At 40.3% G+C, this 22,588-nt stretch overlaps 1 protein-coding gene across 4 annotated transcripts in view; it reads right to left on the reverse strand.

Moving 5' to 3' along the window:
* DHRSX (dehydrogenase/reductase X-linked) overlaps nucleotides 1-22,588 on the reverse strand; it is a 167,954-nt gene that overhangs the window by 102,301 nt on the left and 43,065 nt on the right. For all 4 annotated transcript variants that reach the window (XM_056327398.1, XM_056327397.1, XM_056327399.1 and 1 more), the window contains exon 3: nucleotides 13,604-13,672. In XM_056327398.1, coding sequence (XP_056183373.1) covers nucleotides 13,604-13,672 — 69 coding nt within the window. The remainder of the gene's footprint in view (nucleotides 1-13,603; nucleotides 13,673-22,588) is intronic.

The following is a 22,588-nucleotide window of genomic DNA, read 5'->3' on the forward strand; positions in this document are numbered from 1 at the left end:
CATTTTGAATATGGAGATTCAATACAAACTAATGTTTATATTGAAAACTAAAACAGGTGAAGAATCCATGTTTATACAGTTAATGTGTCCAATATAGCCATCGATACTCCAGCTGCAGTTGGAATCCCAGTCATCCTTCAGCTATTACTAGGTTTTCCACTATTACTGCTTCTCAGGGCTTGGATTTTTTTCTCAGACCTGTCCCTCATGAGATAAAAATCGCATGTCCTGTGGAAGAGCAACTCAAAAATCATGCATTTATCTAGCATTCTGTGTTCATGCTAGTATCTGCATCTCTTTCAGTGCAACATATCTAGGCTAAAGACACACGGCACAGTATTCACAAATGCCCTTAAAAAGCCTTTCAGGTGTTCTTACTGACAACTCATGTTTCCCTGACTCCTTCTCTTACTACAACAAAAAGGAAAAAAATGTTTCCTAATTTATCCATCTTTTTTCTACATATTTCTTTACTGCATTCACTTAATTTTAATTTAGCTGCAATTTCCAGACAGGGTTTCTGATCAATCAACACAGCATTCCCATTGCTCTGTATTTAACCACTTGCTCTTCCAACTTCCCAGTGGACTTGACACCCACACTCTGAGGTAGGTACTACACAGGAGGGCTCCTGAACAAAACACCCTCTGTCCAATGATGCTACACAGCAGCAGCTTGCACCCTAGTGTGCTGCTGCTTTGGTGTCTTCAGCACCTTGCTCTTACAACCTACAAGCTTCATTCCCCACTTCCACAAAGTTCAGTACAACTGTTATTACAAGAAGGGGTTGATTTGAGGCAAAGGTACCAGGTATTTCCAAATCATGCTTGTTTGTTTTATCAGAGCATTTTCTGTTCTGCACACATACCACTGGAAAAAACAACAAAAACCCAAAACAGGCCAGGATTTCAGTGCCAGGTTTCTTTGGGCCCCAAGGAGAACCCTTCCCTATGCACCTCAGCCTAAATGGCCCTGTTCATCAGGAGCAGAGTCTTTTGCCTCTGCCTGCTGCCAGTTCTGAGCACTCACAAGAGAAATGTAGTGGTTCATTTGCTTCGTACCCAGACAAGTGGTAGGTGCCAGGTGTTAACGAATTTTTCTGTGAAACAGGCTGAACAGACAGGTGGTGAATCTTGCTGACAGCACAGAAACATTTAGCTTTACACAGGCTTGGGACGATCATTAGGAATTTCCTGAAAGACCAAGCAAAAGTACACAATTATGCAACGTCCAACTGAGGAAGGACTGCAGACAAGTGCAAGGTGTTGCAGGAGAGCTGAGAAAAATAAACAACGTTCTGGATGAGTGTGACCTCTTCAAACTAAGAAGCTTATTAAATGAAGGACTGCAAAATGCCTGCAACTGGGTATGGCAGAGGGTATAATATAAAACAACTAAGATCCTTGACTTGTCTGTAAGTACCATGCATAAAAGATAATAGCAGTTATAGAGACTATTTTTGGTTTGAATTCATCCTTAATACAGAAAAGCCTGGTTCACACTCATTGCACTGGGAGTGCAAGATACAGAGATTCCAGCTCTTTGTCAGGCAACCCGTAGACAAAAGGTGACTGAATTCAGCTAATGGCCAACCTTTACAGGCTACTCTAGCTGCAAATTGGAGCCCAGTGCTACCTGATTAGCATATATGAACTCTAGCATAGACAGAAATCACACCACTATTCAACGCTATACAGGCTAAATAAGGCTTTAGAAGCCTTCGAAAATCCTTGCAATTAACTGTAAATTCATTGAAAACAAAAATATTATAAGGTATGCTTTTTAAAATGTGTAGCTGAATTACAGTTCTTACTGACCGAAGAAATAAAGAAATATCGTTTGTGGGGGGTTTAGTAGGGAGTGCATACATGCATGGCAACAGCACCTGCATGCACACCTACCGTGATTCAGATTTGAAGGGCCATGAGACTCGATGCCTCCCAGCACAAATCGATGACCAACTAGGTTCAAAATTCTGGCTTTCCTGGGCTACCTCTGAGTAATTGTCCAGGTGAAATATATTGTACTGTTCAAAATTATGAGGTAGAATCCCTGATTGCGTTCAAGTCAATGGAAAGCTTACCACTGCTTTCAAAAGGAGATGGAATTACAGCTTCTTCATCCTTTTCTACTCCTTGCGTAGTTCTTCTCCTTAGTCTCACTTTCACTCTTTAGTATCTTTCAGCTTTGTTGACCTTAGTAACTTGTATGTTAGTATCTTAACTGTCTATTCTAGATTAAATTTATAAACAAATTAAAAAATTATGGCCATTCAAAAGCAAAATGGAGTATGGAATGTGGTTATTTAGGTTGTGACTATTTCTCCCATCATTCTATCCTCCGCTCTGTTTCCCTTTCTTCCCCCATTTTCTCCCATTTTATCTGTCCAATTCAGCTTCTTTTTGAATACATGTGTATATATTCCTTTGTATAGCATCCACTGCAGTAGGATGCTGACTTTTATTTAACACAGAGAGTAAACTACATATTTAAATATTTATCTGAAATTAATCTTCAAAATCTGAAATTAATCTGTAAACCAAGGGAATTTTCATATTGGTTTAAAAATAAAAAGGATCAATAAAAAATAAAAAAATATTCAAGTCAAGGAATAATTTACTTCTGGTAGTGTAAATTTATACAATCCCTCTGAGACTGAATTCTCCTTATATCATCGGTTACATATAACCTTATCTGATGCTAAAAAGAAATTGAAGGGAAAACAGCACTAATTTTTATCCTCTGTGACTACCAGAAGATGGTGTGCTTTAAAAGGTCTCTCTGGGTAGTTGCGATGGCAGCTTGTGGAAAGAGCCCGTGAAGCGAGACAGCAGATCAAGCTCCGCTCGGGTCCATCCCCTGCTGAGCTGCACTGGACAGGCAGCAGGCAGGGACAGACCCACAACCCCCAACCCACTCCTCACACAGCTGTCCCCTGCGTACCACCGTGCTGCATGTGCACAGCACATGCTTCTTACCGTCAGCTGAAGGGACTTAATTGAATTCCCCATCCTGGCCTCATTCTGCTGCCTTGCAAATCCCAAAACTTGGGTCTGGTGGGTAACATCCTTCTAGCTCAAGTGAGGAATTAGCCCTTTTGAATCCAGCTTCTGAAAACAACCCCCATGTAAACACTTTGGAAGCACAAAAGCATGGCTTTATTTCAAAAAATTATCTCCAAAAAAGACAGTAAAATTACATTTAAGAGGCTAAGGATATAGCTGCTAGATTTTCACGCAGCCTAAGAACATTATTTCTGGACTACCCATGTGAAGTTAACTTTGGCACCAGCTATTTACATCATCTGATTCATCTAAACAGAAAAACTGCGAAGTAAGATCTCTACCACAGACCCCCACTAAAGGCTGTGTACCCATGGCACCAGGCTGAGACACTGGACTCTGCCCCAGGCTGCTGCCTGGATAACCTGCCCACCAGGAGGCAGGAGGCAGACCTGAGAGGTCACAGGGGATGAAGGCCCTCTCAGCTCAGCTCCAGCTGTCTCCCCAGAGCTGCTCTGGCTACATCGTCCTGCCTGTCTCCATACACATGCACTGCTGGAACAGCCAGTGGGAGCCAGCAGAGTCACTGGGTCCCTAACGCACCTTGGGGCTCAAGTTCCCACCAATAAATGCAAACATGGGCCTAAAATCTCTACTTTTGACTTCACTGAGATGGAGAAAAAGTCTGCGTAGCTCTGCTCTGCCCCACACAGCAAATGTAAGTTGCTATTCTGTGATGTCCTTTCCTTGGGTACCATGCAGTAGATACCATATGCTCCGCTCACCCACACCACTTGAGGAGGGAGCAGGCAGAATTATACCCTTGGTGATGTCATTTTCATTACTCAAAACTCAAGATTTTTTCAGACTTAATGTCTCTATATATACCCAGCCTGGTTAACGCAAATGCACCGATTTTAATTTCAGATTTATACAAAAAGTCACTGTTTGGCAGTTGGATAATATGTGAACACTGCCACACATTGTCCTCTTTTGCAAGCAAAGGCAAATATACTATTTTATCCTGCTGAGGGGACACACAGAAAAGGATGCTGCTTTCTGAATAGCGTGATTCCAGAGATACAATTCAAGCAAATAAAAAAAATATTTAAAAAAAAATAATCCATGTTCTGTCTGTAGGACCAGCTAAAAGGGCATCTGGAGAGGCAAACACGATGTAGATATACATACGACCAGTAGTTGTCAAGGTAACTACAGGATTATGATACCAGACTAAAAAATCTTTTCATATATCTTCTAAGACAGTGGTCTACAGCCAGCCATTTGAGAGCATCTTAACTGGAGGAAGAGCCTGACTAAGATTCTCAGGAGAACTGCTCACTACATCAACATTGTAAGACACACACTGGTTCTACACAAAGTAAGCACATTTTTTACACTTTTCTCTATTATCTGTGGCCTATGGTTTCAAAGCTTAAGGTTTTCATCACACTGGAGATGTGCTTTGCCTTCTGCTTTCAGAAACAAAGTCTTGAAGGAAAACCCGTTTGAAGATTTTACTTAGCCTGGACCAAACAATTAATTTTGCATCATCTCAAAGCGAAAAAAAACAACACCCAGATTGATGGAAAGTAGGCTCAGACTCACATGGAAGAAAAGTTTTCCTTCGGACATTTCCATTTTGTGGCAGTTTTTAAACAAAATCTTGTTTTAAGCAAAATCTTTGCAAAATTCTCTTTAAAAAAAGAAATTCCTTTATAGCATGTACTTGAAAATCAACACAAAGCACTGATAAGCAGCAGCTTATTAATTCAAGAAGATTTAAAGGTCTAGAATCTAAAAGAAAGATTGCCTTTGTTAGTACAGTAGTCTGGGACATAAGAAACCCAGAACACATTGGGATGAAAAGCTTTTGATCTGGATTGACCTGAACACAAACTACCACATTTCAAGTTAATCCGTTCTACAGGCAGCAGCAGCGGTCCCTGCTTCATTCTGCAGATATGAGTGCAAAAATGTTTCTCTTTCACCAATAAACACTCCCACCAAAACAGACACTTCTTTAGGAAAGATTCTTGCCTTCATGAAAAATTGTTCCAATTAGGGCCATGGGATTTTTGCATGGACTGACTTCCACTTGTACAATATAAGCTAGGAGAAAGCCTGCAAAATAGTAGTTTGGAAAATGAACTTTCCACAAACCCCCAGTTCAGAAGGCCCCAACTGCCACAGCAAAGTTTTGAACAGGAGAAATTGCTTTTTTTCCATGTATTATTTTTTCCTTTCCTCCCCTCCAAGACATACATCTCTTTTTTTCCTCACCGTATGCCATCAAATTCCTAAAGAGAAAGAAGTGCAGACACTGTACCATTTAAATGAGGTCCATCTTCCAGAAAGTTTAGTAGCTGTAAATTATTCAAAAAAGCACAAATGTGTAAGCATAAGTGAGACCGGAGTAGAATGAAACACAGAACAGCAGATCTTGCCCATAGCCATGGAGATCTCTCTCCCACCACAGGCCCGTATATTTTCCGTGCTTGGGAAGCAAAACACTGGCAAGAATTATTTTTCAACTAGGTCAAGCTAAACGTTGGAAAGATGATTTGATTTATTTTGTCTCCTCAAGTCACACCTGTTGTGAAGAACTACTCCTTTCAAGCAACCTGAAGTCAACAGTTATCTTGGTAAGAGAAGACAGTGGTAGACATGTTAAGACTAAAAAAGGACTAAAACACAGCTGACCGTTACCTTGGGGAAATTAATCAGGTGCTGGTAACAGTTCACATCATCTTGTCCAGAAACACCGCCACAATTTAAGAGGAAAAATGCAAATCCAGACATGATTATTAGACATCTAATGATTCTCATGTTAGCTGTTTACCAGTCTCCTTAGGGGTGTTTGTTTTTCTTCTTACAAGCAAGATCTTCTAGCACCAAGTACCAGAAAAGACTATAAAAAATGCTGGCATTACGCGTTTCCTGTAAGCCTTTACACAGGCAGAGAAGGGTTTCAAAGTGCACGTGACCATGCTAATTTCCACTCAGATTGTGAAAAACGTGACAGTGATGTCAAGAGTCATGTCATCTTGAACACATTTTATTTGAAACTTAGATTTTAAAATTTAGGTCTCAAAATAAAATATATTAGTATACACCTTGCATAGAAAAAAATAACAAGAAGGGCAAGCTGCTCCAGAGTCATGGGCAATATTTCCTGGCCTTCTCACACAGATTATTGCTCTCAGCATCAGTGTTCCTACACTCCTTCCCTCTTTTTCCACAGAATGGGGGTTTTTACCTGCACAGATGGGTTTCTCAAATACCCATTTCCTAAGACTGCATTATGGTCAAATTACTGTTGCTCTTACCTCTGTCTGTGTCCAAGAGACTTATTATGGGCACTGTATGAACACTGATAAAATTCCTTGAAGATCCTACAGTCCAGAAATCTGCATATTTACAGTATTTGTATTCAGGGCTGGAGAAATGAAGCAGATAGGATTTTGTGTGGTTTTCACTGCTAAACTTTCAAAGACTCGCAGTTACATGGTGGTTGAGGCTGGAAGGCAGGTCTGCAGATTGTCCAGTCCCAGTCCCTGCTCAGGCAGGAACCTGGAGCCAGCTGCCCAGGACTGTGTCCAGATGGATTTTGAGCCTCTCCCAGGATGGAGACTCTACAAGCTCTCTGGCCAGCCTGTGCCAATATCCAATAGCCTTTACGCTAAAAAAAGTTTTCCTATTTTGAAATGGGATTCCTTGCATTTCAGTTTGTGCCCACTGCCTCTGCTCTGTCACTGGGCACCACTGCAAACGGCCTGGCTCACAACTCATTTCAGAACTGGGACATCTGTTCAGAGCTTTGATTCTTTGCCACTGAAAAATGTCCCTTGAAACACAAGGCAAGCACGGACACACTAGTGTTGGCCCTTCAGAGGTGCAGAGGCTTCACTCTGGCTGTGCTGTCTCTGGAGCCTCGCTGTATTGCTGCAAGGATGGAGCTGATGAGGGAAGACCAAGCACTGCCTGCATGCTCAGGTAGACCACAGCCTGTCCTTTCACGTCAGCTCACCCCTGGAAGGTTACGTCCACAGACTGTAAGTGCTTCAAATATAGGCTCTGCTTTTCCCATGTTTACTTCAGGCCGCAAGTTCTCCATGCTCCTAGCAGCTGGATCCCTAGCATAGAAGGCTTGTGTTGCCATCTCCACAAAACATATTCTACTTCTTACAAGGAAATTAACTTATAAAGCCCTACATGTAACCCACAGAAGCTAGGACTATATAAAGTAGATCTTGGAAGACAGATATGAAAGCATTTTAGAGAGAAAACAAATTGCCTTTTTCTCAGCTTTATCTTTCAGTAAGGCAATTTTCTTGAGAACAAACAATGTCTAGAAAATAGCTCATACAACCTGCCTGCAACTATTGCTCAGGCTGGACAAAATAATGGCATACTATGGGAGGTGTCAAACCAGAAGCACCTTTATCGGGCCACTGCTTGACATCATGGCTCTACAGGTACATAAAAGGATCAAAATCCTGGAAAAGGGTGAAATGGGAGCTTTTTCAGGCCTTGCAGAGGCTATTTCATTTTGAAATTCCCTTTCTCCACATTGCCTTCAGTAGGGCAGCACTATCAGCAAAATCCTATCCTCGGAGCTCTGGTCCCACTAGTCTCACAAAGTTTTGGTGATTTACCGTCAGAAAATCGTTTCAAGACATCTGAAAGGACTTTGCTATTCTGCCTACAGCTACACCTGTGCACTTCTTTGTCTCTAAGTTTCAATTAGAAATAATTTGAATATGAGAAAATCATGTTTCCTGGTGGAAGAGCCTGTTAATGAAATACGTTTCACATTTCCAATGGAAATGGGAATTTAGGAAACAGGCAGAGCTTGTGCCTGCATTATGAATACATTTTATATTTGAAAGACTTTATCTCCATCTCCTATCCAGATCTGCAGCTCTTCTTTAGTTCTGTGAACCACATTCATATTGTTCTTAATGTCTGAATTGCCACCCTGTTAACATGACAGCTCAATTTCTAAGGTGTCTTCAGAAACACAAAAAATAGGGGAAACTATTGTTTTCACTGTCTGCAAGCACTGAAGGAAAAATCTCGTAACATGTTACACTGAAAGTCAAAAGTTCAACACAAAAAAAACCACAAGCAAGCAGGATTTATGAATTTAACCATGTTTTTGTATGAAAGTATTATGTAAAACAACAGAAAAGCAGGACAACTGACTTGCAAACTTTTCCCCTGAATTATTGAGAGGGCTCTGGAGATAGCTTACTGTGGAATAAAATCTTCCCTACTTAATATGGAGCAAAAAGTCACCAACTTTACTGGGTAAGGGACGGAAGTGCTATGAGTGCAGAGAAACTGTATTAGCCCCTGCATGACTTTCTTAGACTCTAGAAAGGGGTCTTCCATCCCTTAAGCACCTGGAGGATCCAGTCCTTACAGACTTAGGTGAGGTTTAACATATCCAGCACTTTTCAAGGTTCAAATGTTTTCATATGGCTGGAATATACTTGATATAGCCGTAGATGAGGCTACAGAAAGAAAAGGAAGTTAATGTTTAGGCAAGGTTCTTATACCCATCATCAAATGACAATGCAGAAGAGCTCCACAGTTCCACACAGGGCCCTACATAGATCGAGACTTCTTTACCCCTCGCTCATATCACCACCCTATCTTCATAGGCCTGGCGCTCAGTTGTACAACTGTAACTGAGGGCAGTCCTTGGCCTGCCAAAGCTAAATACTGGAGGTAATGCACCAGCATAAAAAAAGAAACCATGCAGATGGAAATGGCACTGTTATTGCTAGGAAACTTTTTAAACCAATCCTACAGATCTTCCAGCATTGGCAGTAGTAGAGAAAGGATATGCCAATGGCAGGATGTGGTAGAAGGGACAAAGTAGCCCCATTAGGTCTTGCCAGAAGCTCAGGATGTTATGCTTTTACACCTCAAAACTACACCATACAAAGCAATTCTGACACAAGCAAGCATAAAGTCACACATGCATAAAGTGCACTTATAGAAATACATTTCGACCACAAATATTTTCTACTATTTTTGACCACTTGGATGATCACTTCCATACAGCCATCTTTGACATACCATGTCAAGGAAAAGTCCTGGGTGACACTTTTGCACATTTTGTCAAGGCATCAGTCTTTGCTGAACTGCCTTATGCAACTCTGGCCCACGTGCTGCGAATAACACAACTGACTCTGGGGCATAAACCAATCTAAAAGTTTGCGAATTTGGGAACTCTCAGCAGCTGACTTCTTCTAGCCTGCAGGGAAAGCCAAAACCAAACAGAGCAGAAAAACATGGACTGTCTTGTTAAAATTGGTGCCTGACATACAGCAAGCATCAGCAGGGGAACCACCCATGAGTTATTCTACAGTTATGCTTGGTGCCTCTCAGCTAGATTACCCCTTCTTCTTTTGGGTTAACTCTTCGATCTCTAATAATAAGGAAAATATCCTTGCTCAGTAGCAGGTTGTACTGTAAAAGGCAGCAAGAGACCTTGTCATCTCCTTATTCCTTGGCTGAGCCATATGTAGCACAAACGTCCCAAGAGAAAGCTCTGGGGAAAAGCCAGGCTTGTTGAATGCATGCGAATTGCAGTGTTTTTAAGGCAATATCATTCCTCCTACTGCTTGGCCCACAGTCTTGATGTGGGTCAGACTGTAAATGACAAATTTGGTTACCACCGTGCTAACCTCTGCATTCCTCTGACTCTGAGGGAGAAAGTCTCTTCTTCCTTTCTCACCTGGCTTCAAATGGAAGTCTCATGAATGCTGCGGATTTAGTGTGTAGTTTTATAATTGTGGTTTTATTTGAATTGCCACAAAAATGTTGGGTGTGATTAAACACAGGCTTCTCCTTTTGAAGGGGTCTGTGCTTAATATGACTTTTACACCCTGTTTTCTCACTGACTTTGAATTTTTTTCTCCTTTGAGTCTAGTTGCAACTCCAGCTCCTACACTGTAATTGTGAGAGCCTTTCCTGGATACTGTGCTAAGTGATATTTATGCATAAACTTTTGCTAATTGCTGATTCCATTGGCATTCATGAACGTATGCTGGAATGAATGAAGCTTTCATTCATGTTTATATATTAGTTTCCAACATTTGTATGTTTGTAATCACCAGGCTAAAACCAGCTCTCATTTGCAAAGATGTAAACTGAGGGTAACTTAATCAGGAGATATACTCTGTTATGTACATGGAAAGATTTTTTCTAGTATCTTTGAGAGTTGATTTTATCACAGAAACTTCCCAAATCTATAATTCGATATAGTTTGTAGACTGGTAACTATGATTATGGCTACATTAACAAGCGGTTTGAATCAGTCTAAGTTAATCTCTAGGGGGACCTGACATAGGGACAGGTCACGGGGACTCCTCGTTCAGATAAGCTGCAGGTTTGCTCGTGTGCACTAACAGTCTGTTACTGCTGCAGCTCACCTCCCAGCCTAGTGCTGTCCAAATTGCATCCAGGTCAGGACGTGCGGTGCCCTTCCCGATGCAAACCCGCGCTCAGCAAGCGGGCAACAGCTGAGCATTGCCTGGAAAGCGTTCTCCTCATCTAACCAACAAACACACTGACACAGACACACCCTACGCGTAAATTAGAGACTTACACAATTAGAATATCTCTGTGGCAATCCCTCGCCATCTACAATTTTCCCAGCCATATAATTGCTACTATTAACAGCACAAGTTCCCAATTGAACAAATGGAAGCAAGATAAATGCCCACATCATTCTGGCTTCTCCCAGCTTTATGATTCAGAGCGTAGCAATCTGTTGCCCTTGGTCTTTTGGAAATAGTGACTATGTGATAATTTTAATGACAATGCAGCACTTCTTCTGGTCTGTTCTGGATATCTGAGGGCTTTGATTGCTTTATCATGGAGGAGGTTCTGATGGTCAAGCGAATTGTGTCTATCATGCCCCAAGGACCTGTACCTTATTCTCTTTCACTCAGCTGCCCACGTCCTTCCTCACTTTTTAATTTAGCAATAGGTAACTCAGCACAGAGACCCAAAACTGAGGACACCTAAACAGTCTGGAACCAGCATGGAGAGGAACCAAGGACCGTGGGAGAGGATGGGTGGTAGGAAGAGGTGATGTGATACATTGCTCAGATTATCTGTGTCCTTTAGCATTGCTGCCTTGTAGAGGAATGGCTGCAACTGCTTTCCTCTCCAATACTCTGCCATCTTTTGGCACTGGCTTTCATTTGAATGCCTCCAGCATGGGAAACCAGGCTTCCTGCCTCCCTTATTCAGAAATTTTGTCAGTCCTTTCTTCATGTCTTGCCATGCTGCTGCAATAAAGCATCAACTGTGTGCACAACCTTTTTATTATTATCCTTTATCTTCCTCTGAAACTGCTAACATGTTATAGCTCATCAGCTGTTTCACAGGAATCGCTTTTGTACATGCTCTGACTCTCACTTGTCCCTGAAGTAAGAGTAGATTATGTCAAGTAAAACTACCTACCTTTAGATGGCAGACAGAGCCCCAGACAGACAGTGGGACAAAACAAAGAAGGATGATACTGCCTTAAAAACACTAATCACATGCATTCAACGAGCCTGGCCTTTCCCAGAGCTGTCTCTGGGGATGTTTGTGCTATGTATGGCTCAGCCAGGCAACAAGGAGAGGACAAGGTCCCTTGCTCCCTTTTGCTGTCTAACCTACTAACAAGCAAGGAGATTTCCTTTTTATTAGAGATCTGAGATCTGAATAGCAAACTGATGGCACCCACTCATATATATTGCCCATAGTAAAAGAAGGATAACTATATTGTCCCAATCCTTGATCACGCTGTGCCCAGCAACATCGTTGTGAGTAGTTCTTCCACAAGAGTCCCTTATTCCACATAGGAACAGTTTCTGCAGGCAGTTTTTTCATATGGGCCATGAAAAATGCTCAGAAATAGGGGGGGGAGGGGGGCAGGAGGGTCAACATTACTGATAATATTTTTATGTAGTGACTAAACAGATACTGAACTGCAGCTTTTGAAAAGGTGATACATTTGCACAGCCTAGTCTTGGTCACAGTATCTACACACACATCCCATTACAAAGGACAGTGCAAATTCGTTGATAAGCAGTAACACAGGACTGCTGTTCAGACTCCCACAAGCCCTTTGTACAGGTTAATGCACTTGCAAACAAATATCCCTCAGCCAGTGAGAAATTCTGTAAAGGCAGTACTTTTCCAGTTTGTTTTTAGGTCAGCCCTGCCAGGACCTGAGATTACTAAAGCTTCCGTCATTATAATTACAATGAGGAACAGCTTCAGTCAACTTTAGATACACTTTCAGCTTCCTCAAACTGCCAGTTGTATCCTGACAAAGTTTATAACTGAAGGTTACAGCTTACTTCAAGCAGAAAAATCAAGAAAGACTGGGGTGCTAGAAAAGCTTGTGATCACACAGACATGAGAAAATAAGAAAGACACTGGTTTATTCAGCTTCACCAAGGTCACATGATGTAAACAATTCCAAATAGTTTTGGTCTCTGTACAGAAACTTCTAGCAAAATATTTAAACGATGTAATAATTACCTTTTTCCTTTCATGATCCTTCTCACTATGCCTTAATTTATGATGCTTTTAACTAGCATACATGTGTCCTGAGGCTATGGGCGCACATTTATTTAAGTCAAAAGATAAATCTTAATGAAAGCGTTTTTTAACACAATAATTAATGCATTTTGATGATCATAACAGTAATTATTAGAGGCACAAAAACAGAATTACATCTCAGAAGAAGCCATGAAGATCCTAAATAGGGTGGAGTAGCAGCACTGCCCTGTTATTGTGCCAAGAAATGATACATCAAAGTGGCAGCAGTGAATCATCATATGCTGCTAGGAACTAGACCCAAGTGAATCCAAAAGATGGAAATATTAGATGCACTAACCTCCATCATAAATTGCAAATTATAATCACACAGCAGATAATGCACAATATCCCTTTTCTCATAGTCATCAACCTATGCTCTCCTTGCCTCCTCTGACATGATCACTCATCAGATTAAAAAACCCCAAACAGCAGAACCACAAAAACATGGGAATTTTGGCTTGATATGAAAAGTCCATCTATTTTTAAGGAAACAGTTTTATTTTGTGAAGGACTATAAGCTCTCGACATGGGTCAAATAACCCAGTTGGGCATCCATGTTCTTTTAGAAACCTTTTACCCCAAAAAGCACCCACTCTTTTATGGGATTATAAACATGATGGGAGGCAAGACCAGCAATGACAAAGAGTACACCCACTCTTACCTGCTATCATGCTCCCCTTAGCAGAAATGACTAGTATTCTGATTTTCTGCCCAGCTATTAAATCATTGTGCCCATACACACACGCAGGCAGACTGTAAGTTGCAGGCAGCCCTTTTGCAATGACACACAGTAAAGAAATCAAACAAAATTTAAAATATCCTACTCATTTTATCCCTGTTGTCAGTTTTACTTTAAGAAGTAGTTTTCCCAAACTAAAAAAAAAAAAAAAAGTTTAACAATGAACAAGGGGACCTCATATAAAAGAAGATGCCAGCAAAAGAGAGGAATAGAGTTACTTAAAGAAAAGGATATAGTATGGTACCTTTTCCAGTCAAAGTTTCTTCTTGTATTTTCCTCACCGCTGCTTGGCCCTCACTCTCACTGTTTCCAGCTGTTACAATACAGAAAATGGAAGATTAGCAATGCAATCAACTTAAGGACAGTGAACATAAGCATGTCACCATGAAGTGTTAGCCACAGTATAAAACCAGTATGAAGTTTTAGTGAAAAGGCACGATTTGTGACCATCAGACAGCAGAGGTTTTCGAAGAGGGCTGTACAAACGCACTGCTGTTCACACAAGTTCTGCAGGTTTGTCTCACTTATTCACACAAGATAGGACCACCTGCTGGCTGGCCCAGCAGAATTGAGACAGGAATCTGTGAGCCAAGTGAACCGTTATCACATCCAGATTCTACAAAAGCTTCACTATAGGTTAGAGCAGACCTCCCCTCACTCTTTTTCTGAAATGAAGACTTTTACAGCTGGAGGAAAGGCCCCACTACCCTGGCTCAAATGCTCAGGAAAGGTTTTACTAGCACTAGCATAAAATATGAGTAAGCATCAAATAAATGCCTTTTGTTCCATACAGCTTAGGTGCACAGTTAATAGTTGTCTGACTTATGTTTGGCAATTTTTTTTATAACTGCAAAAAACACAAGCAATTTTTTTATAAGGAAAAAATACAAGCAGAAACAAAATATTCTGCTTGGTAGTACAAGTTACATTTTAAAAATTAAGCTTAACATTCCATTTATCCATCCACAAATGCTTCCCATATCATGACACATCAAAATACCTATTGTTTATTATCTAAGTTGGATACAAATACTGATATCTCTTATGAACTTCATGAAGTTGCTGCCTTCTTTTCTGGATGATATAAACCTCTGCCTTGGTTTCTATACAGGCTTTATCTTGTGCCACTCTACAAGTGTCCCATCCTTTCATTCACTTGTGCAGCAGAAATTTCAGGCTCTCCACTTTTTTTTCTCACTTGTTTTTAGTAACAGTGAATCATCTCTATCAAAGACAAGGAAAGAATCACAGCGTCACAGAATAAGTTGGAGATGGAAAGGACCTCAGGAGGTCATCTGGTTCAACCTCCTGCTCACGTTTGCTGGTACATGCTCATATTTACCTTAAGATGTTAGAACATGCTTTATAGTGCCATTAAACTGGACTCATTTGATCTCACAGAGAATATGTGCAAAGAGTGGGAATAAGCTCTTTGAGACAGATCATGTGTCATTCATCGGTTGCACTAGCTGAAGGCTCACAGCACCGAGTGGAGATTTTTGGTACAACCTGACCACTTTGTGGAGGTAGGCTAATGCATTCTGTTGAGGATGGAGTTTTTGCTGTGCTTCTGCAGTAAAAAATGACTTGCAACTCATCTTTGTTTTCATAATATGCAAGAAGAGTCAATATTTACATAAATACAGCCAAAATAAAGACATTTAGATACTGCAGAGAAAATAATTCTCACATAAAACCTAGAGTTATACCGGTCTTGTACTGTTCTGTATAAATTCCATTAACTATGGAATTACATTGCTTAGACTGACCAAGAAGGGAAAAAAAAAACCCAAACCCAAAGCAGACATTTGCAGTATTTCCTTCTTGCTGTTGTTCTTTTTTTTCCCCTTTAAAACCATCCAGCCTTGCACAGATCAGAAACACCCAGCTTGATGCTAATTTCCAGATATAGATGCAGCATCAACAAACAAACCCTCCAGTGAAACTGATGTTTATGAGGAAATCTGTGTACAAGGGTTATGGGCAAGAGATCAGTTCTCCTCATTGTTTCACCTCAAGTGATGTACTTGAGTAAGATTTCAAACTCAGTGTGTTATTATATAGAGTTAGGCTAGAAACAAAAATACTTTGGTGCCAATTCTGTGCAGGTCTTGTTTGATTCCTCCTTCATTCAGCACTCCTCACGCAGAGAACAGGCTTACTAAAGCCTCCAGTGTCTTGATTTAACTCTCAGTATGTTCACTTAATTTGTCCTTTTAAAAGAGCTTGTGTTCACAACAAATTTTAATTTGCTTTATTTTGCTGTTATATAAATGGTTATTCATTAAAGCTCAGTGCCTTCCAAATGAGCTAATTTTATTCATATTTGCATATTTTTCACTCTAGACCACTGGGAAAAAATAATTATTTTGCTAAACAGTCACTTCAGATGTCTGCTTCCAGCCTGATTCAACAGAGAGTTTGAAAACCAGATTCTGGAGGCTGGAGTATCACAAAACTGGAAAGCTACTACTGTAATAGAGGCTTTTGAAATACTTCTTTCAAAGAAAATCCTGTAAGAAAGAATAAAGACACTGAACAAATTACCAAAATCCTTGCAAAAAGTTCAAAGACACATATATCAGAAAGATACCATAGGCCTGAGAGAGTAATCTGTGCTTCTGAGTTAGCTTAAGGAGAACAGCATCCCCTTGCTGAGGATGGGTGGGAGAGGAAAGGGACATTGCACTGTTGTACTGCTTCTCTTCCACTGCATCCTTCTGGGATCCTCTAAGCAAAGTGAGTGGTAAGCATCAAAAAGAACAGCCTACTCTTACGTGCTACATTAATTATTCAAAATTCAAAAAACACTTGTTAAGTCACCGAGCTAACACAATCAGCTTTAGGCGGGGGAAAAAATCAAAAATAATTTGTAATAACAGTCTTGATGAGGATGGGTCGCTAAGGGGCACAACCTTCAAGTGTACTGGAGTACAGCATTCTAAACTACGGAGGGGGACAGCTGACTACACAAGGGTCAAATTCTGATCACCGGCTGGTTTAGATCCTCAGTAGCATATTTGCAGTGACTCTTTAAAAACCTTTGTGATACACAGGAGAATCCTCTGGCTGGACTTTTTGCCAGTGATTCACCATAATTTTTCGTACATTCAACATGCCAGAATTTATCCATGCCAGAGTTTATCCATTTTAAGCACTATTAGCAGTGTAAGATTTGCCCACTCTGGAGTCAAGTGGTTTGGAGGGAAGGATAAGAAAAGGAAGGCAGACCCTGTTTTTTATGCAGTGAGGGAGTCTGAACAAAAGCTTTGAGAAAAAGGGGATTCAATGTCTTGAGAGCTTAGATCATCAAAGTACCCAAAACTGTAATAATCTTGCTTTTCATGCTAATTTAAAGTGTCTATTGGGAACTCAAAATAGATATAGCTGTCTCAAGAACTGTTTATGCAAGCTGTTCAGTGCCCTATCTGATGTTTTTCTTCTACTTGGCCCCAGCAGAATAGTGAAAAATTCAGATGAGACTGATTGAATAACAATGCTGACTACAATCAATTCTGAAAATAAAACTAATAACATAAAAATAAATTCAAGTCTGAATGGATGCACCTATATAAAATAAGATATCATTTTAATGGCATGAAAAATTATAATTCTTAGTAAAATACTGAAATTTATGTTGGAAAAAAAAAAAGATGGAAAATAGATTTAAATACAACCTTTAGTCAAAAAAATTGATTCTCCTCTTCAACATTCATCTACATAAATGCCACAAGTCAAAGCATGTTGATCTAAAGCTGCCACAGAAGTACATAGAAAAAATCTTATCAGCAGCAATAGGCTTTGGATCTTACCCCAAAGGTCTGGCTCTTTCATCTTAATCACTTAAGCAGATGCTAACTCTGAAAGTTATTTCAGGGATTTCAGTAGGAATATCACAGAGGATTGCTCAGCCTGAATAAGGATGGCAAAACCACAGCCCACAGAAACGCAGCACAGGAACCATTTACACTAAAACTAGTTAAGGGTTCCTGATAGATCTACATGTATTCTTCATACAATATTTTTGATTTCTTTGAATGTGAAACCCTCTCCAAAAGAGTAACTGCTACTCACACTCATAATTTATGTACAAAATTGATCTCAATAAAAAAGCAAGATCTGTTCCAATGGGTGTTTTGCAAATACAGGAATCCACAATCTTGATATTTCAAGGGAACATACTGTGGGGCATTATAAAGAATTTTAAAATAGTCTATAAACAACTATAAACAAGCCTGTAAAGCTTAAGGTTGCCTGGAGAGAATAAACCCACAAAAACCAAAAAGCCCTTGCTTACCAAAGTTAGCAGGGGCAGAATTTCCTGACTTTCAGCAAGACAACACAAAACTGAAACACAAATAAAAACTTTTTGAGATGAACACGAAGAAGATGCAAACCACCCAGGATGTGGTTGGTGGTCCAGAGGAAGACCCAACTCCTCCAGCCTGAAGCCCAGGAGCCACCCTGTGCACCAAGATACCCCTCAGCCTGAGATAAACCCCAGGAGCGGAGGCAGGGTGAGCTGCCCACTGCCAGCTCATCCCCTCCCCACACACACCCCAGCTGCTGCAAGCATGACCCCCTCGCCACCAGTGCCTGGGGAACCTGTCTGCCCGAGACAAACACTCCTCCCTTGACTTATTTAGTGATAATGACATATCAGTTAATCCCTAAAACGATGAACAGCTTTCCAGGGTTCACAGGCTGCTCCATGGCCCTCCCAGCTCCCTCCGGATCACTTCAAGTAATCAGAGTTTAGAAGTCATGCCCATAAACTCTAATGCACATGTGCATTTCCAGGAGAACCTTGGTGGTATGGTAATAAATTCTGTATAAATATATACCATCCGATTAAGGAGTTGCAGAGGGTGATGGTTTGGTGTCTTTGTGCAACAGAACATAAGAAAGATTCCAACTGGAAATTTTAATTAAGGTGCCTAATCAGAGTAGCATAATCCTCATTGTGACTGAAGTGGAACTGATTTCACTGGAATGTCAGCCTGAAGACAGGGCTTGCAAGGGCACCCAAAGCCTCAAGAGAAAACCAAAGTCTAATCAGCTGGTGTTATAAGGATTATGATTTTGTGAGGGTGGACGGCACTGTACAACAAATAATATATGGCTAGGAGAGAGGAATGAATGCCCCTGAAAAGCTCTGAGGATAAGAAATTTGAACTCAGTACTACAATATGAGTGTTTTTTAAAGGAATCTATAATGTCTTCAATTAAAATAAATAAATAAATAAATGAACAAAATAAATAAAAATCTTGTTTAGGAAAAAGGAATATAGATCTTGGGTCTCACCCATAAAACTTGCAAGTCATGAATTTCTTATTCAGTAAAGCTGGATATAAGGATGTGGCCTGGTGTAAAAAAACTTTGAGAAAGTGATGCAAAGCTCCCTTATGCCTAAAGATACCACACATCTTTTGCCATTCTGTTCATCATACAGCAGTCACAATTAAACACATGCTTTTTTGACATGAAAGGAAAAAATACTGTTGTAAGTGTTCCTTTGAGAAAAGAACCAAAACTGGGTAAGCAGGAAGATGTCGGCTTGCAAAGAGAAAAGACATTACCATTCTTGCCCTAGGTTTCAGCAGCCCACCTTTTCCAACAAGTTAAGAACCAAACCAAAGATACACCTAGACAAGTGCCCTGTTTCCAACTCTAACCTGTAGCAGGTGATTAAGGAAAAGGTGTAAGTGACAGCAGTAAGTCTAGGAATGGCATTTTCCAGTACACCCTCGGTGGTGGAAATTTATTAAATAGATTACTGCTTACGAAAAAGCCTTTGTCTTTAACTAGGGATCACTTGACTTGAACAGTGAGTTCAGGGAGCTCAAGGACAACTTCAATGAGCAGGTGGTGTTTGTCTTGAGCCCCCACAGAAAGCAGGATACGAGCAGGAACATCCAGACGATAAATACTGTGTGCAGCTGTGTCATGACAGTAACCCCACCGCGCTCAGGCATCTGGCCAACGTCCCTGGCGTATGTGAACCTTACAGATCATGAGATGGTGCACACCTGCACTTAACCTAAACTTAAAAGTTTGCATACACTAGGTGTGTAAACTATTTTTGTTTTTCACTTAGTATAAAGGCGGGCAAGCTCCAGGGCCGGGCCAGAAGCCTCACCTATGGACGGACGCACCATGCAGGAATTTTCCCCATTACCAAGAGACTACTGGCGCCGACTGCAACGGGGCTTCCCAGCTGAAGTGTGGGCCTGGATGGTGTTAAGGTGGTAAATGGTGATGTATCCTTTTCTTAGTCTCTGTAACACTTTGCAGTAATGATCTGATGCTTCATTCCTGTTGCTTTTTCATCATATAGTGCATAATAACTAGTAGTTTCCTTTTATCATATTGCATGCTATTTTTTTCCTTTATAGTGTAATATAATAAATTGCATTTGTTCTTATATTTGATTTGGAATTCACTTTTGCTCAGTATTCAGCCAGTCAGCAAAACACCCTCCCAGTAGCAAGAAGTTTCAAAGATCTCCTGAATCAAAGCTCACAAGGTCACACGGAGCCTCTCAATGAACCTGTTCTCCACTACTTCATCTAACTGCACTTTCAATTCATTCAAGCACTTGGCCACCAAAGGGTTCTGGGATAACAGGCTCTGTCATTTAATGACACTGAATTACATGAAAAAAGTTGCACTTCAGTGGTTTGTTTGTTTTTTATTTTGACGGATGTTCTCTACTTTGTGTACAATAACACAGGGAATAACCACTTCTCATTCACTTTCTCTATACCATTCATAATCGTACGATATCACACCTGAGTCATCTGTTTGCAAGTGGAAGAACCTTTGTTTATTAGCCCCACCTTGCACAGAGCCATCCGTCCTCCTCACCATCCCTTTCTCGTTTTTTCCAGTCCTACCAGACTCCTTTTGAGTATTCCCAACAGGATGGACCAATGATTTCTACAAAGGAAGAGGGACAATTCCTGTCCTGTTTTCAACTTCTTTTCTGCTAAGTACTAAGATTTTATTTGCCTTTATGAGTGGCATTAATTATCAAAGATGTTGTGCAGGCAGCTTTCAACAGTAAATCACAATTTTTAATTTTTATTATTTTCTTTTTTTTGAGTGGCAGTAGTGAATTTAGATCCTGTTCTTGTGAAATATATAGGTGTGGTTGGTTTTCCTCGTATGCAGTATTTGCACTTACTGATACTATATTTATCCATCCTTTCAAAACTGAAACATTCAACTCTGTGAGATCATTCCCCACTCTTCACAGCAGTTAAGATTTCACAAGGCACCTCTGGAGACCATCCAGTCCCACACCCTGCTACAGCTGGCTGCCCAGGACCATGTCCAGTCAGGTTTTGAGTATCTCCAAGGATGGAGACTCCACAACCTCTCTGGGCAGCCTGTGCCAGTATTTGACCACCCTCAATATAATAAAGTGGTTCCTTACACAAAATGAATTTTCTTGTGTTTTGGTTTGCGCCCATTGCCTCTTGTCCAGTCATGGGCACCACTGAGCCGACCCTGGCTCCATCTTCTTTAATGTCTCCATCGGGTATTTGAACACATGGACAAGGTCCCCCTGAGCCTTCTCCTCTCCAGGCTGAACAGTCCCAGCTCTTTCAGCTTCTCCTTGTGTGTCAGAAGGTCAAATCCCTTAATTACCAAAAGTCGAATTAATTTGACCATCCTAAACATATTTGCAAAAAATGCATCATCTCACTGTTCACCCTTTTTTCTGTATCTATCTTTTATATATGTACTGAACATACACCTATGGGATCAGGGGTCCATTTACTCCGTCCCAAAGCTGACAATTCCTAAATATCGTTTTCTGTCTCTTAATCAGTTGCTAATCTACAAGAGAACTTTCTTTTATCTCAAGACAACCTAGCCACTTTAAAATCTTTTGGCATGAACCTTGCCAAAAGCTTTTGAAAATCAAGGCTAAATTAATTCACACAGTTGCTGAATTCTTCAAAGCATTTAATAAATGCTCAATTAACAAATCAAACGTCTAGAAAAACCGCACCGACTCTTCCAAAATTTATCATCACATATTTAGCCCTATTTTTTTTATAATGCCTGACATTTTTTTTCAAAATAAAATTCACACTCACTGGACTATGCACAGCATGCTTTCTAAACCTGCTCAAAACTCCTATTTGTCCACCTTACACTTTTCCTATACTAAGGGGGATTTAAGGTCCTATGCAGAAGATGCTAGTCCAGAAATGCTATGCTATTGAGGAATTTTGGTTTTAATCATAGTGGCTTGGTTCAGACTGTTTTAATTTATTTTCTGATGGGTGGTACTGTATTTATCCTGAGTTTGGAATAATCTCCATATCTCATAAGCACTGTATCTTTTTGCTGCTCATTTTACATACTTCTTTTAGAAGAGACAGTGAATGGTGGTGCCTCTACAGAACAGATTTTCAGATTGAAGACTCCAAGCCCATTTGGTTGCTCCTTATAAGGATGCTTCTCCACACTCTTGTTAAGCTCATTTTCCTCTAAACCCTTTAAAATTTTATGCTATCCATTTTGAAATAGGCAAACCAGAACTAAAAACAGCGTTTAAGGTGCTGGCACACCAAGGATTCATAGTTGAATCAACGTATGTTGTCTGTTTTGTTTCTTCCTCTTCTAATGATTTCTAATATTTGGTTTGGGTTTTGGAAGCTCTTGAGCATATTGAGTTTTCATAGAATGATCTACTTCAACCCCAAGATCTTCCTCCAAAGTGATGATGGTCAACACAGAACTCATCCTTTCTTTTTCTGGAGTTTTTTCTGGATTTTTCCTCATGTCCATCACTCTGTATTAATCTACATGGACTTGCACATGCCTTTCTACACTCAGCTTCTTATGGTCTTCCTGCAATTCTTCACACACATCCCTGGTCTTTATTACCCTGAATAATTTAATACAATTTGAAAGACTTGTCTCTTCACTATTTGCTCCTCCTCTAAAATTACATGTTGAACACACATATCCCTGTTGAACTCCTGTGGTAACAGCCTCTACTAAGAAAATAAACATTTATGTCTATTTTCTGTCATAACATGCAATTTTGTATGAACATAATGGCATTTGTACTTATCCTTTGGGCTCAGCAGTGTCCTTAACAGCCTTAAGAATTTTGCTTTAAGCTTTCTAGAAATCCAAACAAACCATATAAACCCAAATCTCTCTCATCCACATGACAGTTGAGTTCAGTTAATCAAATCATTTTAC

This window comes from Falco biarmicus, chromosome 2 (assembly GCF_023638135.1).
Source record: "Falco biarmicus isolate bFalBia1 chromosome 2, bFalBia1.pri, whole genome shotgun sequence".
Taxonomy (NCBI): domain Eukaryota; kingdom Metazoa; phylum Chordata; class Aves; order Falconiformes; family Falconidae; genus Falco; species Falco biarmicus.